Here is a 20,966-nt window from a genome sequence, read left to right on the forward strand (position 1 = left end):
ATAGTAGTGTAAATAGAGATAGCCCAGATTTTAAAATAGCTGCAGTCCGTTGTATAGTTTTTCCATAATTTATTTAACCAGTTCCCTATGGATGGGTGTACGAAATGTCGCCAGAATCTCGATTGTTATGAATAACAAATATTGATTTATGTTTATATTTGTATAGCTGTGGCATGTATTTCTAGAGGTATAAGTTTATTAGATGTTGCCAGTTGCCTTTCAAAAATTACACCAATTCACTCTCTCACCAGTAGCGTATGTGAGTTCCCGTTCCTTTACGTCTGTGGTAACACTGAGGATTAGCAAATGCTTTTATCTTTGTCAGAAAAATAGGAGAAACTAACTCATTTTTTTTTTTAAAAGGCTACAGTACCTGGTCTTCCTAGGTGGTCTCCCATCCAAGTACTAACCAGGCCTAATCGTGCTTAGCTTCCGAGATCAGATGAGATCGGGCATGTTCAGGGTGGCATGGCCATAGAAAACTAACTCATTTTTTTTTTTTTAGTACAGATTTATACTTCTTTAATTATGGGTGAGTTTCAACCTTTCCTGCATTTAGGGGCTATTTTATTTTATTTTGTTTTCTGTGAACTACTCGTTTAGGTCTCTTACTGATCTTATTGAATTGTTTCTCTTTCTTTTTAAAATAAACTTGTAAGGAATCTCAATTTATTTATGACATTCCTTCTTTGTTATATTTGTTAGAAAAATGTCAGTTTGTCACTTATTTTTTGACTTTGATTATGACATTTTTGTCTTAAAGAATTCTAACATTTTATGTAGTTAAATTTATCAATGTTTTCTATTATACTCCTGAATTTTATGTCATATCTAGAAAGGATTTTGCTATTTAAAAGTATAAATAAAATTCACTTTTTTTTTTTTTACAAATATATTTAACTATATTTAAATGCTCAATCCATCCGGAACTTATTTTGGTACAATGAGTCGTATAGGGATCCGGAATTATTTTATCCAAAGATTAACCAGTTGTCTAGCTCTATCTTTTCCCTATTGTTTTGAACTGATGCTTTATTTTACATTAACAAATAAATTTGTTTTTCTTATAAAAATACATGGCAGTTTTTAAAGGAGATTAACATGTTTATTTCCAAATATGTACTGCACATATATTTTTTCAGTTTCCCTGGGTAAGTTCTTTGGAATTGTTTTCAGCTATGGAAATCAAAGATTTTGGTTCGTTTTGTTTCTGAAGCCAACTTTTTCTTCAAGATAAGAAATGAAAAAAGGCTACCTGTGAACAGTTTGAGGGGAGGGTGAGTTTTGCATTTTAGAAAGCTTCCCTAGAGAGGTGGCTATTGTATTGGTTCAGATTCTAGGGCAGAGCTGCAGAGCTGCAGGCCTGCTGGGTTTCTCTTTACTCTGATCTGCTCTCACCCTCAGTCAGTCAAACACACCAGTCTGGTACTTGCACACACCTCTAGGGTCAACATCTGCCTCACTCCCTGGGGCAATGCATGTGTCACTGTGGAACTTGGCTCCACAGTGGAGAGTGCTGCTTCCACACACATCCTTTCATTCTGAATGAAAAGGCTTTTGATCTATGCGTACTGCTGTTTACCAGCATTTGTCTTCCTCAAATCAGAGGATTTGGCTTCCTGAGATGTAATTAAATTATCTCTGAATCCAAATCCTAAAACACAAACGAATATTATGTTTGAATCTGAGGGAAGGGATCCTCTACTCAGGAGATGTGTACTTTAAGGGGTGTGTCCTTTCATAACTCAGCTGAAATTTAAATCCCAGATTTCCCTTTGAAAATGTTAACTAAATACGTGAGTCTAGGCAGGTTTCCACTTTGCTCAAAAGATTCTAGGTCCACAGACGGTAATTTGATTACTGACATCCCACAGACCCATCATGGAGAACTTTAGTGTGTCCTGCCGGGGCTTTCGACCTGGCTCTTTCATTTACAGTTAGGAGAATAAAAATTAAAAAAAAAAAAATTTAACTTTTTTGCCATACCACACACAGATGCATAAAAACCCCAAAAAGTTTACTTGTAAACCTTAGCTCGATTGTTAAAGCTTTCTAATTTTCTTGTGTGTTTTGAGCCCCCCAAAATGAAGAAATTCCCTAGAGATTTCTCTAGCACTTTCATCTGATGCTGTCAAAGCACTTTACACTCACTATCCAATTAAGACTGAACACCTCAGTGAGAGAGAGAAGCGGCAACACCATAAACCTGACAAATAGAAGCTAGATTCCTTGAAAACCTAACTAAAATAGCTTTGGATATATTATGAGAATGCACTGAATTTAAAGCACTGAAACATTTGCATTTTGTCCAGTTGTAAACTCCTTGGTGTCTCCTAGAGTATTCAGATCATTCCACTAAGAATTCTATGTTGCTAGACTATTTGGAGCAGGTGGTATCATTTCATAGAAATCTCTTGGGCATTAAGTACATCGGAAAAGGAATTGGAAGGCAAAGAAATCCAAAGGGAGAACTTAGGGAGCATGTTGTTTGCATGATGTAGCTCCTAGTGGGTAAGTGGGAGCTGGGGCATGGAGAGATGCTGCTAGGAATGGTTCTTGGAAGGCTGAGCAAGGTTCAGGAGGAGTCTGTGTAGCAGACTCTAGAATCTGTAATGATAGGATTCTTCGTTGCAGAAACCAACTCTGGCTAATGCAGGCAAAAGGATGTTTATTGGGAGGATACCAGCATCTTTTTGGGTAAATGGGAGCTGGGGCATGGAGAGCGGCTGCTAGGAATGGTTCTTGGAAGGCTGGGGCATGCTACTACTTTTGCTATAAAGAATGACTTTTACTATTCCTACATCTTTGTGCCATCTCTCAAGAGTCTACATTTTGGGAGACAGCACCCAATCGACCTAGCCCAGGTCATTTGTTTACTTTGGGTCATGAAGGGGCAGGATGGAGAGAGGATCTGGCTCCTTCAGTTGTGGGGGTATTATCTATGATACTATAGGGGCTTTGTATATACTTCCTTCTCATATACTAGGAAGTGAAGGGCCTGGAATGTGGATATCCAGAAAAATTAAAAATGTCCACAAGTGTCACCTCTCCCCACTTCGCTCTTCTTGCTTGGGACTGAAACCCATAAACTTAAAGTGTATGGTGTGTAAGGTGTGTGTATGTATGGGTACGCATGGAGACTGCTCTGTCAGAGGGGTGATTGGCTTACTTCTGCCCTGGCAATAGCAGCGGGGGTACCACGGACCAGGTCTGCGCTTGTGCCATGTTCCTTTCCCCACCTTCTCTCAACTTCTCCACTGGTTATTTCTAAATGTCCACCTTGGAAAGGCACTCAGGGCAAGGTGTATGCAGATCCCACCTCTGGCCTTTCTGTTTTCCTTTTGTTCAGTAAGGACCATTGTGCCCTTGGACAAGGAACAGGACCTGACAATGGTGGCTTTATTATTTGCACTGATATAAACATTAATTAATCTGACAATTGGACTCCAACTTGCAAACCTCCTGCTGGCCTGTCATTCCTGAGCCTAGAATGCCTCCCTGTTGCCTCGTCCTCTGAAGTCCTCCGACTCATAAATTCCCTATCAAACATCCAAGAATGCTGCTTTACACTATTGCTTTGCGGATGTTAGTCTTATTTTTTTCTTTCCAGCCTTTGAAGAGCTCCTGAAATATCATTTTCTTTGAAAATCTGATTTTCAAAGTGACATGTTTGGATGAAATCCAGGCCAGTCAGTCATCCAGATATTTTGATGCCTCTCTTCTGAAGATATGGTGACACTGGATAATCAGCTGTGGGTTTCAGTGTTCATGCATTCTGTACATATGGTGCTGTGTACTATTATTAGTGTGAAAATAGAATTTCTTAATTCTGTTTTCATCCTTCACCATTCAATTCTTTTGAGCCTAAATTTGTGTTCCTAGAAATTGCTCATGCTGGTTCATATTTTTCTGCTTGACGTATTTTTAAGTCTGTTGGTGTCATTGTGACAAACTCAGTCAGTGTGACAAACCACAGAATTGAGATGCAGTGTCCAGCATGGAGTGCCGATGACTTCTGGTGAGGGTGGCATTAAACTGGCAATGATTTGCAAGTAGAAAAAGTTTGTAGCTATCGTCAGGTCAGAGTTAAACAGTTTTCATTGTCTCACAGAGAATGCAGACCATTCATGACTCTTGTCAAAAACTTGTCTTCTGGTATCTGTCATCCTGTGCCCAAACGCTGTGCTTCACACCAGCTAAATCTCTAGGTATTGGGAATACATTTTCCTGCTTCGTGCTGGGCTCTGTCTAAAGGCAACCATTTGCTTCTGCTGACTGAGTTTTCGTAACAGGTTAAAGGATTTCTGTGTGTGACGTTTATTGAGCACTTTGGTTATGTGGGGAAAACAGGTGCAAATTTTCTGCTATTAACCTGGATACTTCTTGTGTCACTGAAATATTTTCTTTTATTGAGGGTGCCAGCTGGGGTTAACCACAGTACCAGGATAGGCAGCAAGGGCATTCAGAGATGCGAGAAGCATCTGTCACATTAAATACTCCATGCCATGGCCGTTTTTGTATCTATAAACCTCCTGATAACAGCAAGATTGAAGAGATAGAGTGTATGGAGAAGGTGCTGAATATTTAAAAAATCTCATCTGGTGATACTGACCAAGAGGTACAGATGTATACTGAGGTGGAAAGGCTACATGAGGGTTGCATTAACATGTGAAATGACAAATGTGAGCATATGAGCTCCTTTCTGATTTTGAAGAACTTCAGTTGACAGGTACAATATTCAATACTAAGTCCATGTTCCCAAGTTTAGGAGATGCAAACATGACATAAGATGCCCCAGGCCGTGTTTCCACCTCAGGCACTCTGGCCTAACCTGTGACTTTGGCAGAATCAATCAGGTTGTAAGTAGGCTGCCAAGGTTGCAAATCAACGTTGAACAGATTCATCTCTGTGCCTACCTTTACTCTCACACTGATCTGGATCACTCTTCTTCATTAAACCACATCCTACAGTTTCTACCAGTGTCATCTCAAGGTCTGAGATGATTTTACCTTCTTTTTCTAAGATGCCTTCTTTCCTTCATTAACTCAGCTTATAATAATCTTCCTCTCACCTTGATTTATTTTAGCACAAATGTGCCCAATTTACACTACATTATCACCCGATTACTTATTCAAGCATGCCTTGGAGATATTGTGGTTTAGGTTCCAGACCACTGTAATAAAGCGAGTATTGCAATAAAGCAAGTCGTAATCTTTTTGCTGTGGAGGGTCTTGCCTTCTATTTGTAAAAATTGCAGCAACTGTGAAGTGCAATAAAATGAAGCCCTATGCAACGAGGCATGCCTGTAGGTACTTTTCAAGTTATGAATGTATCCAAGTTTTATACCCTGAAACTTTACTATAGGGCTTTGCAGACAATGATTAGATCTTCTTAGTCACTGGCTATTCATATCTCTTCTACTTCGGTATCTTAAACACTGTCAGAAATATTACCCAAACTTGGAAATAAGCAAAAGATATCACTGCATGTTTAAGCCCAGGTCTGGTCTTGACTTTCTATTATTGATTGGCCTGTTTTACTCTATGGAGGCACAAGTTAACCTGACAGTTTTTGTCCAGTTAAGATGCAAATAATACCTGTCTATTGAAAGCTATAAGCCAAGAGGTTATGGGTTATTACCCTGTAAGACATTAGTTACAATTTTGTATGTAATCCAGCAGCCTTAACATTCATTTATTAAATTAGCTCTATATCATCTCGCTTGTTCCCTCATTAATTAATGGGCTGAGTAAAATCTTTGTCATATATGATTTTGAATGAGAGTGATGATTTTACCTTTTTGAGCACTGTTGTAAGATGCTGAAATGCTTAAATAGGAGTTTATTAAACAATGCATGGTAAAATTAATTTTATTGAAGAAGCAAGTGATAAAGGTTTCATATCTGAAAAGATAATACTTCCTGCAAGAATAATCGATATATCAAATAATACGTGACAGACCCTACATAATAATTTCAAATAGAAACAAATCATACCTATTTGGATGCTATTAGTCATGGATTATGAGGGCAGTTATTTAGCAAACAGTTTTAGCTCTTTTTCCCCTACTTGTGCATTTAAGCAATGAAAGCAGAGGTTCAAATGATGGGACGATAGTGGGAGGAGCCATAGCCGTGAAGTGAAATCAAATAATCAGTTCAAATCTCGGCTCTGCCCTTAGTAGCTGTACTCTGTAAACCGGGGCTAATAAATCCCTATGAGAAGTGTCTAGTGCATAATGGGTGCTTAATAAATGTTCGTATTCTTCCTCGTGAGCATCTCAGAGGATGAGAGAGGTGGACAACTGCAGCCTAGATTGGAAATCTGAGTTATGGAGAAAGAGTTAAAATGACTTAATACTGTTTATATAGGGCCATAAAAACACCATCTGGTGGCTCTAGCCAGTTAAGCTATTACCAAGCTGACGTACACTAATGCTGTGCTGATAGGAGAGGAATGGCCGGGGTTTTGCTGTTTCTGTCATTATTCAGCGAGCTGCCATCTCGGGACCAGTCTCCAGTTTACCTATCACATAATCCGGTTGTTCAACGTTTAAAGATTTATTTTGGCCCTTAAATATTTATACTCTCCTCCAACCTTTTATTGCTGTAGTTACTGCTGAAGAAAAAACAAGACTCAGGAGGTTACTGTGTGGCATATCAGTAGTTCTAGACTTTGCCATTAAGTTGGGGTGTGTTTTATGTTGAATTAGACTCAGATGAGTGGATTAATATTAAACTCCCATTTTGCATGGTGAGGCTAGATGTGCCTGAGAGAAAAGGGGGAGGTCTGTTCCTTTTTATACCTAGCAGTCAGTAAGAAAAGGCCACTTGCTCTGCAACGCACCTCGCTGAGCCAGAAGTGAACGGCAGTGGGAGTGGGGTTTGTCGCCAATAAAACGTGCAGCTGGAGGTTGTCCCGGTGGCAGAAAGGAACTCCATGATCGCTCTTGCCGCTGCTCACAACACCTGTGTTTGGATCTTCAGTATCTATTAGACATAATGATGGGCTGACTCCACATCCCTGGGACATTTGGCCTCGTTTGGATGATTAAAGAGAATGAAATATATGTCCCAGACACCTGCCAACTTGCAATAATAATAGCCTGTATTTACATAATGTCTTTCTCTAAGAATCTCAAAGCCCCTTGTCTTTGAAAATCTATTTCTGAACTGGAGGAAGAGGTAATCTTATTTCCATTTTGCAGAGTCTCAGAGCCATGGTAGGATCTGAACATTTCCTCATTTTGGTAACCATTCTGTATTCCAAACTTTACTGTATATTAAAATAACCTGGAGATGTTTAATGATCGTGAAAGCCTGACTCCCATGCCCAGGCATTTCCACTGAAATGAGCTGGGCATCCGAATTTTGGGGGGATGAGCTGGACATCAGAGTTCTTAACCCATTTCCCACTTGCCCTAAGAATCCTTGCTGGTGGCCCTTGTGGCTGCAGTGTTTACCCCGAGATAACTTGCGGATTAGTCCTAACCTTACCCCCAAAGTTTGCCATGAACTATCTCACTTTTATTATTATTTTCGCATCGCTCTAGTATATCTATCGTCTTGGGAAACAAATGACATCATTCTGTTTATAGCATTCTGTTTTTAGTAGTGGTATTTCCATTTACAAAATATACCCATTCTCGATCACTGAAAATGTCAAATCCTGGAAAACGTAACATTCCTACGCATGATGTTAAATTAATGCTGGCAGTGAGCTGCACTTTTCTATTCTAAATGGGAAAAGGGTTAAAAGCTCCAAAGGTGATTGAAATGTGCAGAAAAGCTTTTGGACCTTATAGGTAGAGGCATTTGTTCTGGAACGTTTCTGTGAAGTATTATTGAATATTGAAGATGGCAGAGCTGTTAAAGTTACTCTTCCCCACTGAGTTCTCCATTCTTATTGCTGTTTTTAACTCTTAACCAATGCTCCTAATAAGGGTGAGAGACATTTAAAATACAACCCAGTTCCAGAATTCTTGGGAGGACCCTCCCCCACGTCTCTAGTCAATATTAGGTTAGCTCAGATCACTATCTTCCTGCAGAAATTATATTTTGGGAGAGTATTCAAAAAGAAAAGAGTTAAACCAACAGATAGCTGTAGTTTTAAAAGAAAACAACAAAAAATTTATTCCTTGGTAACTCTGTCTCATCACAGCTTTGAATTGGTAGAAAATATTTGGGAACTAGTTTTCCAGTCAGCGAACTGGAATTTTTTTTTGTTTTTTAAAGAAAAGCTGAATTTTATTATTTTTATTTTTACAAAAATGATAAAATCATTTCACAAGAAGAGATAAAACTGGATGTTTAAGGAGAGAAAATACCGAGAGTCTTTTAATCACAGTGAGGAAAGAATTGTACAAATCGTGAATGAGTATAGCAGGAGCCTGAGAGGGGTATGGCTGGGGAGTGTTTATCATTAAACTTGCTTGTTGTTCCTTGACTTTCACAAAGATGCACAGGCAGTAGTGAGGGCTGGAAAAGCCAAGAGGTGGCCAATGTATCCTGGGTCCTTACATCACTGCTGGTGGCACAGCTATGACTTCTGGTGTGGGACCAGCTTTGCTTGAAGATGTATGGATCCGAGGCCAACATTTACATGGCTGTACTGTGGAAGCCGCTGTTGCTTGAGGATGCAGGGGGAAGTAAGGCTAGCTTTGCAGATGTTGAGCTGCTTCTCTGTCTGTCTGGGTAAAAAGAAGAAAGAGCAGGAGTAAAAGAAAGTCACAACAACTATGAAAGATGAGACTATGGTAAGGAGGGGAGACAATTAGAAACAAGGCAGTAAGACTTTAATAACTTGACAGTAAAAGTTCGTTCTCTTAATGTCTTTGTCACTAAAGAGAAAAGTGATGCCCTCCACTGCCGCTCATGGAGGGGCAATGAAGTGATGAGACAATGCATTAGAGAAGCCTGCATTCCTTCCCACTAACCGGTTGCACAGACTCCTGGAATGTCCTAGGTCTTCAAGTCTATCCGACTTTGCCTCTTCTGAGCAGTCACTTCCTTTCTGTAGTCTTTTTGGTGCTCTAAGTATTAGGATAGTTTTAGTTTATTTCTGGAGGTACAAGGATATCTACGGGCATTTAGGATATTTGAGCGATTCTCAGAATATATTATGTGAGTTATTGGGAGGGTGTATTAGTTTCCTAGGCTGCCACAGCAAACTGCCACACACTAGGTGGCTTAAAACACAGAAATTTGTTCTCTCACAGTTCTGGAAGGTAAAAATCTGAAATCAGGGTGACAACAGGGCCATATTTCCTGAAGGCTCTAGGGAAGGATCTTTCCTTGCTTCTTCCTAGTTAGTGGTGGCTCCTGGAAATCTTGGGATTCACTGACTTACAGTTGCATCACTCCAGTCTTTGTCTTCATCATCACATCACCTTCTTCCCTGTGTGTTTCCATGTGTCTTCTTTTCTTCTCATAAGGACACCAGTCATTGGGCTTAGAGTCCACCCTAAATTCAGGATGACTTCATCTTGAGATCGTTGACTAATTCCCTCGGCAAAGACTCTATTTCCAAATAAAGTTGCATTTGGAGATTCCAGGTGAACATGGATTTGGGGGGACACTATTCAACCCACTACAAAGGAATGAAAGAAACACAAGAGAAAGAGAAGGCTGATGGATGGGTTGAGAGAAGGGCCTTGACCAGTGATATTTAACACTGGTTGTTCGTTAGACAAATTAGGGGAGAGAGGGAACCTTTAAAAAAATCCTTATCCTGGCCCCACCCCAGATATTCTGAGTGAATCAATCTGGAGTGGGGCCTGACCAACATAAAAACTCTCATTTAGGGACTGGGCATGTAAAGTCTATGGGTGAAGAGGGTTGATCTAAGGTAACAGGGAAGAATGGGGACTCTGTGGGATGGGGAGCTTCATGCAACATTGTAAAGCATTCAGATTCGATTTGGCAATGTCTACCAAACAGAATGAGTGTGTAGGCCTTGAAAGACAGGTTGCCAATTTGAGATGACAAGTCTAAACTCTTAGGAATTCTTCTGTAGTAACTTGGAACTATGGGATTGTTTACCTAGCCCAGAAGTGCATATGATGATAATGACACAAGATATTTGGGATAAATCCTGACCTGGAAAATCCAGAATATGGGATTGCCTTACCTAAGAAGACTCTATCAATGAATGTTTCTACCCAGGAGTCAGGTGGTGTTCCAAGCCAACTTTGCCCTTCTATATGTGACCTCCTCTCTGGAGAGATTTTGTCATATTTTAGAGTTCTTTTCTGGGGCTACTAAATCATGATTCAAGACACTTTTTAGAAGCTCAAGTGGCTATCTCTAAAACAGCTAATTCACATACTAGTATTTCTTTTTAATGGTGAGATCTGTATCTGTACCCAGCCTTGTCACTCAGTAGTTGCTTGGTCTTGATTACTTATCCAAGGTTACTTATCTTTGTTTTACAGATGAATTTATTAATATTGACCTTAGTGAGTTATTGTTGGCATTAAATTATCATGAGGTATAGTAAATGTTAGTTCTCTTTCTCTGCCTTTTTTTCTAACTCAGATGATGACTCTTTGTCCTTTTACAAAATAAACACTCTCAGTTATGGAACAACATCTGCTACTGTTGTGTATTTTTGAATAGCAATTAAAAGATAATAGTACTAAGAATAGCTGGCATCTTCTGACTGCTTTATATGCTAAAAACTTCAAAGAGCTGGCACATAATTCCATCTCCTCATTTGAAAATAGGGATACATATCATAGATTGTATATAATATATTGTTTAAAATGATTAAAGAAGACAATTTAGATGATATAAACCAATATACTTCACAAAGTGGACTGTTTACTTTTGGAGAATTGTGAAATGGGGTGAAGGAAAGCAAAAAGCTTTTATGAGATAAAAAATAAAAAACAAGGAAGAGAAAAATATAAACTATCTGATTGCCCGGGGCCACATAGTGAACCTGGTTTGGGGTGAGAAGGCCCAGGGTTGGCTTGGTGTTTGGGGATTGACTGACTGGATAAACTGAGTTTCTTTTTGGCCAAGTGGAGCACTTACCAAGACATGAAAGTTATCTAAGTTTTGGTTTGCTGATGTGGTACCTCTGGCATGAGTGGCCCTATCTTGGGTCTAGAAATTTATTTCAACAATGTAAATGATGTATTTTTGTATATACGTATGTATATATAAATTACATACACATGCATATAAATTATACATATAATTAATTCCTTCTTACAAATGAGGAAATTGCAGCTCAGAGACAGGAAGCAATTTACCTAAGGGTACACAGCTCTTTCAACTTCAGAAACTGTACGATTATCCATACGATTATCCACTATGCAGTTTTCCCACCTCATTTATACGAGGACAGAGGTTTATGTCCCATAGGACCAATCTACCCACAGTTGCCTTCAGAAAGTTCTTGTAAACACTGAAGGACAACCCCGTCTTCTAGAGGCCCAGATTGAGAATACTACAAGTCCTCAAGGGTGCTTGGTGGGTCTTTGTAAACACACGGAGACTTGTGGGGAGCAGTGCTCTTGAAGAGAGCATGGAAGCTCGATATCCTTTCCCTAGATACCTCTTCTATCGTGGCTGTTCTTGAGTTGTGTCCTTTTATAATAAATCCATAATCTGGTAACTAAAATGTTTTTCTGAATTCTGTGAATCACGCTAGAAAATTCATCGAACTGAAGAAGGCGATTGTTGGAACCTTTGATGGATAGCTGTCTGGTCAGAGGCATAGGTGACAAACTGGGCATGCGACTGGTGTCTGAAGTGTGTATGTCGGGGGTAAGTCTTGTGAGCCTGAGCCCTTAACCTGTGGGATCTAGCATTATCTCCAGATAGATGCTGTAGGAATTGAGCTGAATTGTAGAACATCCAGCTGGTGTCCTGAGCATTGCTTGGTGGTTTGGGGGGAATCCACCCTGCTTGGTATTAGGATTAGGACACCTTTAGAAGGCCAAGAACAATGAACACATTTAGTGCCTAGACCTTGGTTTCTAAATCTTATTTTCGATAAAAGAAATATGGGCTCCTTGGAGGAGAAATGACTAATTTAGGGCTGGGGCAAGGAAATACAGGATGAACCCAGAGCAGCTTATAGTATCAGACAGTCAAGAAGTTCTAAAAAAAAATAAAAAATGAAGCTACGTCAAAAGGAAATAGAAGTCAATCTAACAGAACTCCCTATGACTATAGTGGACAATTTGAGCAACTAATAAGTAATAATAATATTGGATTATGACCCAAAGAATAAATCTAGGTGTCTATCCTGATATAAATAATCCAATAACTAAATGGGGAGAAATGACAGCTTTTTTTTTTTTTTACAGAAGAATTCCAATTAATACATGTAGAAGGAATGAAGGAAACACCAAATCACCACTAGGCAACATGACAGTAATAATTGTTGCAAGGATGATCCCATAGATGGATGCTAATAAATTCAGTGGGCAAACATTGAGGAGAAATAGCATATTAGCATAGTCTCAAAGTATCTCTCCCAATATATTTATGAATTACAAAGGGAGAAATAGTAACTTTACAGTGGAGAAGGTCAACAGACATGACCATACTCAAGTGATCAAATTTATCATTAGAAGTTATAAGCTACGTTCCTATTATGTCTCTCCTGATATGATGTCCTCAGAAGGTCAAGCATTGCTTTGTGGTATTCTATAATATGCCTGAAAAATATAACCTTCAATCAGAGATTACTAGACAAACCCAAATTTAGAGACATTGTAGCAAATAACTAACCATTACTCATCCAAAGTGTCAAAATCATGAAAAGCTGCTCTGGGTTCATCCTGTATTTCCTTGCCCCAGGAAATACAGGGTGGACTGAGGAAAGGACTTTAAAGCTGAAGAGACACAACAACTGTATGTGATGTAGGATGCAGGAATAGAAAAATGACATTAGGAGAAAACCTGGCGAAATCTGAATAAGATCTGGAGCTCAGTTATTAGTATTGAACCAATGATAATTTCCTGGTTTGGTAATTGTCTTATGGTTATGTCAGTTGTTAAAATTAGGGGAATCCAAATGAAGGAAATACAGGAACTCTGTACTATTTTTGCTAATTTTTTTAAAGTCTAAAATTATTTTAAAATAAAAATTAAAATTAACAAGGGCTATTTAGACAGTGGAATTATAGGCTATTTTTTTATTCTTTTCTCTTAAAAACAGTAAAACTAGTTTCTGACTAAATAAAAAACCTTGGGGAAAACTCAAGAATTGGAGATCTTAAGAATTTAGGATAAAGGTGAAAGATTAGACATTTAATACTCCATATTTAATAGGCATTACTTTTTTCCCCTTGTTTTGTGGAGAGCAAATTACATAATGTGTGTAAAAATGCTTTGCAAATCATAAAACATGCTATAAATATTATCTTTTCTTCCATGGTCCTCATTGTCTTCTCGTCCATGCTTTTTTTTTTTTTTAATTAGTGCTAACTTTATTCATGTTATTAATTTTTAGGGTGTTGTAGAGAAAAATGATAGAAACTTTGATGTAAGACAGATCTGCCTGTCACATGGTAGCTGCTCAACAAATATTATTGAATAAACTGAGTGCATGTATATGAATGAGTCTTGTTTCTCACTTCTTTTGCCATCTTTGCAAGTTTTTTAACTCCTTGAAGAATTATTTTCTTATATATAAAACAGAAGTAATACTACCTGCTTTGAGGGGTTACTCTGAGGATGAGGGTAAAGAAACATACGAAGGGCCTAGTGCAGTGTCTGGCACCTCGTAGTTACTCGGTTAAGGCAAGTCATTGTCATCCTCTCATCGTTTCCATTCTGTTTTTAATTGTTATCTCTGCACAAAAAAATGTTCTTTTTCTCGATCTTCCTTTGGTCAAAAATCTTGTCGATGCTTTAAGGCTCCTCTCAAGTAGTCATTCTTCATTTAGTCCTCTAACATTTCATTCCTAACTTTCTTGTGGTTTATTATGACCAGTGTAAATGTGTATATGTGTTTGTCTGTGTGTGTGTTCGACTTACTCTTTTATACCGTAAATTTCTTGAGTTGCCATTTTGGTTTTTTGTCTGCTAGTCCAATGCCTGCCACACAGTAAATGCAAAACTGTAAACCCTGTAATGGAAGGGAGACCATGTCTGTGTTGTTTAGCATATTTCTCCTGAGCTGACTCTTGTGTTAGGTATGTAGTAGACATTCTATAAATATGGATTTGAATAACTCTGAAGTATGTAGCAGGTAAAGTTTTTTTTTTTTTTATTTGCATGTTCAAACATTTTGATGATCATTCCATTTTCTTTCCATTCCTTCATAATTTCTGATTATTTAAATTCATTCTTAAATATTGGACCAGATCCATGCCCTTCCGGTCTAAGGGACTGCATTCAAGTAATCTTATGATTGATATCTACTTCCTTGTCAGTTTCAATTCCCACCACAATTCAGAGCTTTTTAGTGCATAGGTCTCTATTCATTGGGTTGTTTCCAGATTCCCAAATAAACTCTGCCTTCTTATTTCCATGAGCTTTTGCCCATGGTGTTCCTTCTGTCTGGAAAACCATCCCTCCCATTCCCAACCTGAATGGGCAGCTTAAAGGACACATCAGTGAACCTCTCGTTCCCTCCTATTCTTTCCTGTTCTCCTGCAAAAAATTTCAAGTAGCTTAATTCAGCCCCTATTTCATTCTTCATAATACAAATTTGTTTACTTTATATCCCTTCTAGACTAGAGGTTCTCAGGCTTTGATGTGTGAAAGAATTACCTAGACAACTTGATAAAAATGCAGATTCCTGGAACAAGTCTCCTGTGCTCATCACCATCACAGTATTGGTCCTAGCGCAGTTCAGGGGTTGACAATAAAGATTCACAGGACCCATCTCATGTATAGAATGAGGCCTTCTGACCAGAGGGTCTTCATTTGTAACAAGTATATTCGAATTGCACTTGGAGCGATACCAGGACAGTGATGGGCATGTTGAATCTCCAGAACCTCACAAAATCTGGCACTCATAGACCTGCAATCAATCAGTGAAGAGGATGCCTGTGGATGTCCCCATGTCAAGCAAAAAAATTATGCCTTAGACCTTTGCCCAATGGAAAGAGATTTCCGAAGGAGAGAAAGGGGGGAAATCACTTTGCAGAGAAACTGGAGACAGGCCCCAAGCCCGAGTGAACTGCAGACTCACTTCATCAGCAGAAAACCGCCATGCTGCCTGCTCCTGTCCTCATCTACTTGAAGAATAAGAAGACCAGTCCAGGTCATGCGGTTAACGGGAAGGCTAATGTAGGCGGCAGTAATTGATGATTTACTAGATCAAAGACCTTTAAGCCAGGCAGGAGAGATGACCCTTGCTTATCGATTATCATCCAATAGCTTTAAATTATCCTCAGTGTCCTATGAGACAGACAGAAGGGCTGGTAAGGAAATGGGCTTAAAGAAAGTCAATAAGTCATCCCCCGACAAGTTGAAGGCATGGAGCTCGGCCTGCAAATTTCTTTCAAGTGCACTTACAAGAGAGAGAAAAGAAATAAAATAGACTTCTAATTATTTAAATTGGACCTACACTCTCTGCTGAGCAGTGCATTAGCTAGCATTCTTCTTCCATGCGAACTGTCATTAGACCAGGAGAAGGAGATTAAACATGTCAGCAATAGGTGGGAAGATAATTGGGAGCAGTAATTGGGAGAAATCGGGGCACCTTGATTGTGACTGCTGTCTAGTGTTCTTTCAAAATCTGAATTCACATTAACATGTTGATGGCCTTATTCAAACTGGACAGAATTTATTAACAATAAAAATAATTGCAAAAATGAGTTGCATTTAGATAATCAGATAACAAGTCAGTCTTGATTCTAGAGTGGCTTTACAAGTGGATACATATTCCTGTTCCCAAAGTGCCTTATCTATTAGTTTTTAATTTAATTTTTTGAAGTTGAATTCAGGCTTAGGTTGGTGATGGGTTTTGTCGTCTGATCGTGTGGATCCCCCTAACAGCTGGAGTTATTGGGTGGCAACAACTATGCTTATAGTTTGTTTGAGAACGTTGGGTATATTTTCAATTGAGTAGGTATTCTGTAAAAGTTTAATCTGTGTATTTCCCTATATAAAATTCTAAAGAAGGTGGCATTTTCCTTTGTGGCTCCTGACTTAGTTTTTGTTTTAAAAAACTAGGCACATAGGGCCGCTGTCTGCCTACACTGCATCCATGCTACCCTACACCATCACCCACTTCCCTGTTCGAGGGTGCTGCGAGGCCATGCCCATGCAGCTGGCTGACCAGAGCCACAGCTGGAAGGAGGAGGTGGTAACCAAGGAGACCTGGTTGCAGGGCTCACTCAAGGCCTCCTGTCTATACAGGCAGCTCCCCAAGTTCCAGGATGGAGACCTCACCCTGTCCTGGTCCAATGCCATCCTGCGCCACCTGAGCTATTCCCTAGGGCTGTGTGGGAAGGACCAGCAGGAGGCGGCCATGGTGGACGTGATGAATGACAGCATGGAGGACCTCCACTGCAAATACATCACCCACATCTACACCAACTATGAGGCAGGCAAGCAGGACTATGTGAAGCAGCTGCTGGGGCGCCTGAAGCCTTTGGAGATGCTGCTGTCCCAGGATCAGGGAGGCCAGGCCTTTGTTGTGGGTAACTAGGTCTCCTTTGCAACCTGCTGGACTTGCTCTTAGATTACCAGGTCCTGGCCCCTGGCTGCCTGGACTCCTTCCCCCTGCTTTCGGCCTACGCGGCTTGCCTCAGCACCTGGCCTAAGCTCAAGGCCTTCCTGGCCTCCCCCAAACCTGTGAACCTACCCATCGATGGCAATAGGAAACAGTGAGTGTTTGTGGCACCCTCAGCAGGAGGCAGGGGCTGCCTGCCAACCTTTCCCCAGGACCAATAAAATCCCAAGAGAGAGAGAAAAAAAAAACAGAACAAAACTATGCATATAATTCTCTTAACCCCATTTTCAAGGCTCAGATTTCTCCTCTTTTGAAATTTCTCTCAAGAAGGGAATTAGTACCAATAATTCACACTTTTTAAATATTTAAAATTGTTTAATACGAATGGAACACCTGTCTTATAGAAATTCTGAGTGTTAGGATTTAGAAAGAGGTGTTCTTTGGGGCACCGGGGGGATCTTCCTAGCTAAAAGTATCTGCAGGGTGGATTAGCCCATCTTGCCATGGGCATGTCAGTCACCCTGGCATCTTTGAAGAAGACATAGAGGGGATGTTTTGGCCCCAGCTCATGACGATGCTTATCCTATGTCAGCCTAGTACTTTCTAATTGAGTTCACATTGATCTCATTAGAACCTTCCATTAGTCCTAGGAAGAAGTCAGGGCACATGTTTTCAGTGTAGTTGGGCTGAGGAGAAAATGAGGCTCAGAGGGGTTGTGATTGATCAAAAGTCAGATTGTGGAACTGGGACTACGATCTCTGTAATCAAAGTCAGTCCTGCCCTCTTTTCCTTTCTTCTCTCTCTTGTGCCTGGGCGAAACCTCTCCTATGTACCACGCGGTGTACAGGCACCAAGGATTTTCATGAGCTTTGCTGGAACTTTGCACATAAAGCACATTTCCTGATCTACAGGGGCCTATGATAAAGTAAAAAGGAATAAACATAAAATCAATTAAGGGCACCAAAGTGTTTGAGAGGCTGTACTATAAATATTTATCGAGAAGTTGTGTGATAAGACAGGGAGTATTGGTCAGTTGGATATGGAGCTGTGATACATTAGGAAAGTTTCATTTGACAGTAAAGTTCTAGCAGAGTCTACAGTAAGTGTAGGCTCTGAATAGACCTGAAATTAGCCTTCTTTCGCAAGTGTCTTTCCAAGAGAAACTGTGCAGAAAGGGTTCTACTGCCAAATAATTTTGTGAATTATAGTGTGCACTATTCAGAAATTCATATTCTTATTAGGACATTGGGGACTTAGAACTCCTTCCAAAAGAAACCTGTTTAACTTTGAATCTTTCAGCCAAAGTGCGGGATTTTAAAGCTTTAAAAAATATTTGGTAGCGTGATGTACAACGCTAGAAAGCAACTAACCTAGATTCACTGGCAGGCAGAGCTGAAGGGCAGTGGAGACCAGCCCTCTCAGATGGGCAGTAAACCCTAAACCAGATAAACCAGAACACTGAAAATGTTGCTGTTTTGTATAAAATGCTGAGCCGTCTGAGGAGAGCCTTCAGGGTCCCAGAGGGACATGGGAGAGGAGGAGGAAGAAAGCTGGAGGGGCATCCTGGTTTTCATTTCTTCCGTCCGGCAGCGTGGTTGACTCAGAGGCCATCCTCAGATGAAACCCCAGCCCCTGGGATGGCGTGGAAAGATCATCGCGGGAAATGGTGTGGGAGCTTGATCCAGGGCAGGGACTAGTCATCTGGGCAGATGAACACCTCCTTTATATCTTACACTCTCAGTTCCTCTCCTTTTTAGGGTGACTTGATTAGATAACCTGGCGAGTGCTCCCTCCTGTCTTCTAGGAGAACAGAGGAATGTTACTTTATTCCTGCCCTTGCCAACTCAATCAAAATCTATTCTGAGATGCTTTCTTTCCCCAACATATCTAAAACGGACGGAAATCCCTCATTATGCTGTGATTCTGAATTATTTTCTTCCAAGATCCCTTCATATTTAGTTTAGTTCTACTAGAGAGGAAGCTTGCCTATCCTCCGAGCCTAGGCACATCAATATTTATTGAGTGAAAATTTGAATGTTGGCTCTTTCAAGAAACTCTTAGGTGTCTCCTCATTTAGTAATTGAGCAGATAAAGGAGAAGGGGAAGACAAAAGAAAGAACTACCTTTGATCATGTTAAACCACTGTGCTGTCGCTTTTCCTGAAGTCTTCATGTAGGGCTCATAATACTCCCCATGAATGGGTATTATTATATCATCATCGCCATTTTGCAGATGAAGAAATGGAAGGTCAGAGACGTTTCATTTGCCCCCAGTCACATAAGCACAGAACTGGGAGGAGTTCCTGGCATCTGAAGCAGTTTCATCAGCTTAGGGCCACAGAGAGGGTGCTGAGCCCGGTGTCAGGAGATGGGACTGTGTTGTACATCTTACCACCAGTTACTGTTAGACTCTTATTTAACATTTGACTCAAGGAAACTATGGATTTCTAATTTTGTTTTGTTTATGTGACTTACATTAAGAGTCCCCCGAATTTGGCAATATCCGATCACATGGAGGAATTTTTCTGAGGACTGATGATGGCACGATGCAGTTTCATCGAATACCATTTCTGTTCTGCATTGGATCTGTTTGGGTAAAATGTGTCAATTTTAAATTTAAGATGGCTTCATGCCCTTTTGAGATACTTGTCATTCACTAGATGGCACTGTTGTATTAACTTTATTTTTTAGTCTCAGGTTACCAACTTGAAGGAGTCTGTTTTCTGTGACACTAGAGCTTTTGGACTCTTCAGAGTTTCCATTTGTGGGTAGAAAGGCAGGGTGGAGACAAGCAAATATTATGTATACGTTTCATTAGGATGGATCCTAAATCCTAGTTTAAATTTTAGGAGTATAACAAAATTGTAGTTTTTGTGACAATACAGTAATAGCTGGGTCCATTGACAGACTGAAAAAAAATGTCTTTCTGGATATTATGAGACCAAAATAATGGTATCACTGGGTTATGGGAACTCCATAGAGGCACCAGAGGGGACAGTTTCTGACAGGTGCTAGAAGCAGAGGCAGAGAAGTATAAACAAGCCTGAGTACACAGTAGATGCTCTAAAAAATTTAGATAGTGGAATCATCATTGTAAGCTAATGAAATCTAGATTCCCTTGTAACCTCCCTACTTCTGCCAGTGGGACCATCATGTCCCCAGTCCCCTGGAAAATGTAGTTCTTGATTACATCCTTTCCTTGTCCTTGTCCTTTTTCAATACCCCAAATTGTTTATTCTCCAAAATCTCTCTCCCTGCTGTTGTTTGCTTTCCATTCCCACCAGTAGAATCATAGTTGAGGTTCTTATCATTACCCCCATTTTGTAATCATCTCTCCCTTGAGTTCCCTAAGTCTTCTTCCCTTGCTGCACTGCAGTCTTTGATGGGAATACTCTTCATAACATAAGTCCTGGGTTCAGAGGTCACCATTGACTCTCATGCACAAGGCATCTTGGCCTGGCGTCTAGGGCTTCCCTGAATCCGATCACACCTTACTTTCCAGTTACATCTCCAAGTCTCCTAATTAAATAAGAAATGAATGGAAAGTATATAACCTTTTGTCTTGTACACATAGTAGGTGCCAAGTGATAGATAGCCGTTGTTATTTCATAGACTCTGTTTAGGCCTTTTGTTCCTACTAGGGCATGGGAAGACCCATCCGTAGAGTTTCTACTGCATATTGGTTGAGGAACTAGCCATGTTGCATCTACTGTTGTATCTGAACATCATAACTTGTCCACCCTTGGATCCCGGGAAGGGGCTCCAGGTCCTGCTCTCTCTTGGCTGCATCCCTCCCCGTGGGGTGCTGAGTCCTTGGGCTAAGCATGCCTGCTCATCCTGAGCCTACTCTCACTCTGGATAACTGGGGCCCTGGAATTCCTTGTTCAAGTATTCCTGAGTACTTTCTTGGCCTGCATAGACCTCTTACTCAGGTCTTTCCTCCTGAGGTGAGGCTGTGCTGCCTGCTGGCCCAAGGGGTGCAGCTGTTTGTAGAAGGGAGGCATATCTGGACAGGGCTTGGACTGGAGTGGCCCTTTGCAGATGTGTGAGGTTCCAGGCAATGCAAGATGGAGCTGGGGGTGCAAAGAGAAGCCAGGAGAAACAGGACCCCCTCTCTCTGTGCTGCATGTCAGGGTGAGAACCTATGGCTCGAAGGTTACTGTCTCTACTCTATTGAGACAACTGAGGGTCGGAGCAATTAAGCACAGTCTGTTTCATGATTTTAACATACGCATTTTCTTATATTTTAATAATTCTGAAGTCAGGATGCATCTTAGAAGCTATGACCTCTGCATAGTGTTTAATTAGCATTGTTGCTTT

General features: G+C 40.3%; 1 protein-coding gene and 1 pseudogene across 1 annotated transcript; one reads left to right on the forward strand and one right to left on the reverse strand.

Moving 5' to 3' along the window:
- Positions 1-361: 361 nt before the first annotated feature.
- On the reverse strand, positions 362-480 carry LOC120619816 (uncharacterized; annotated as a pseudogene).
- A 15,699-nt stretch (positions 481-16,179) lies between these two features.
- On the forward strand, positions 16,180-16,805 carry LOC120619747 (glutathione S-transferase P-like). Its single transcript, XM_039884340.1, is given in 2 exon segments — positions 16,180-16,630; positions 16,633-16,805. Coding segments are annotated over 2 exon segments (624 nt in total).
- Positions 16,806-20,966: the final 4,161 nt, after the last annotated feature.

The sequence above is a fragment of the Pteropus medius genome, unplaced genomic scaffold, assembly GCF_902729225.1.
Source record: "Pteropus medius unplaced genomic scaffold, Ma_sr-lr_union100, whole genome shotgun sequence".
Taxonomy (NCBI): Eukaryota; Metazoa; Chordata; class Mammalia; order Chiroptera; family Pteropodidae; genus Pteropus; species Pteropus medius.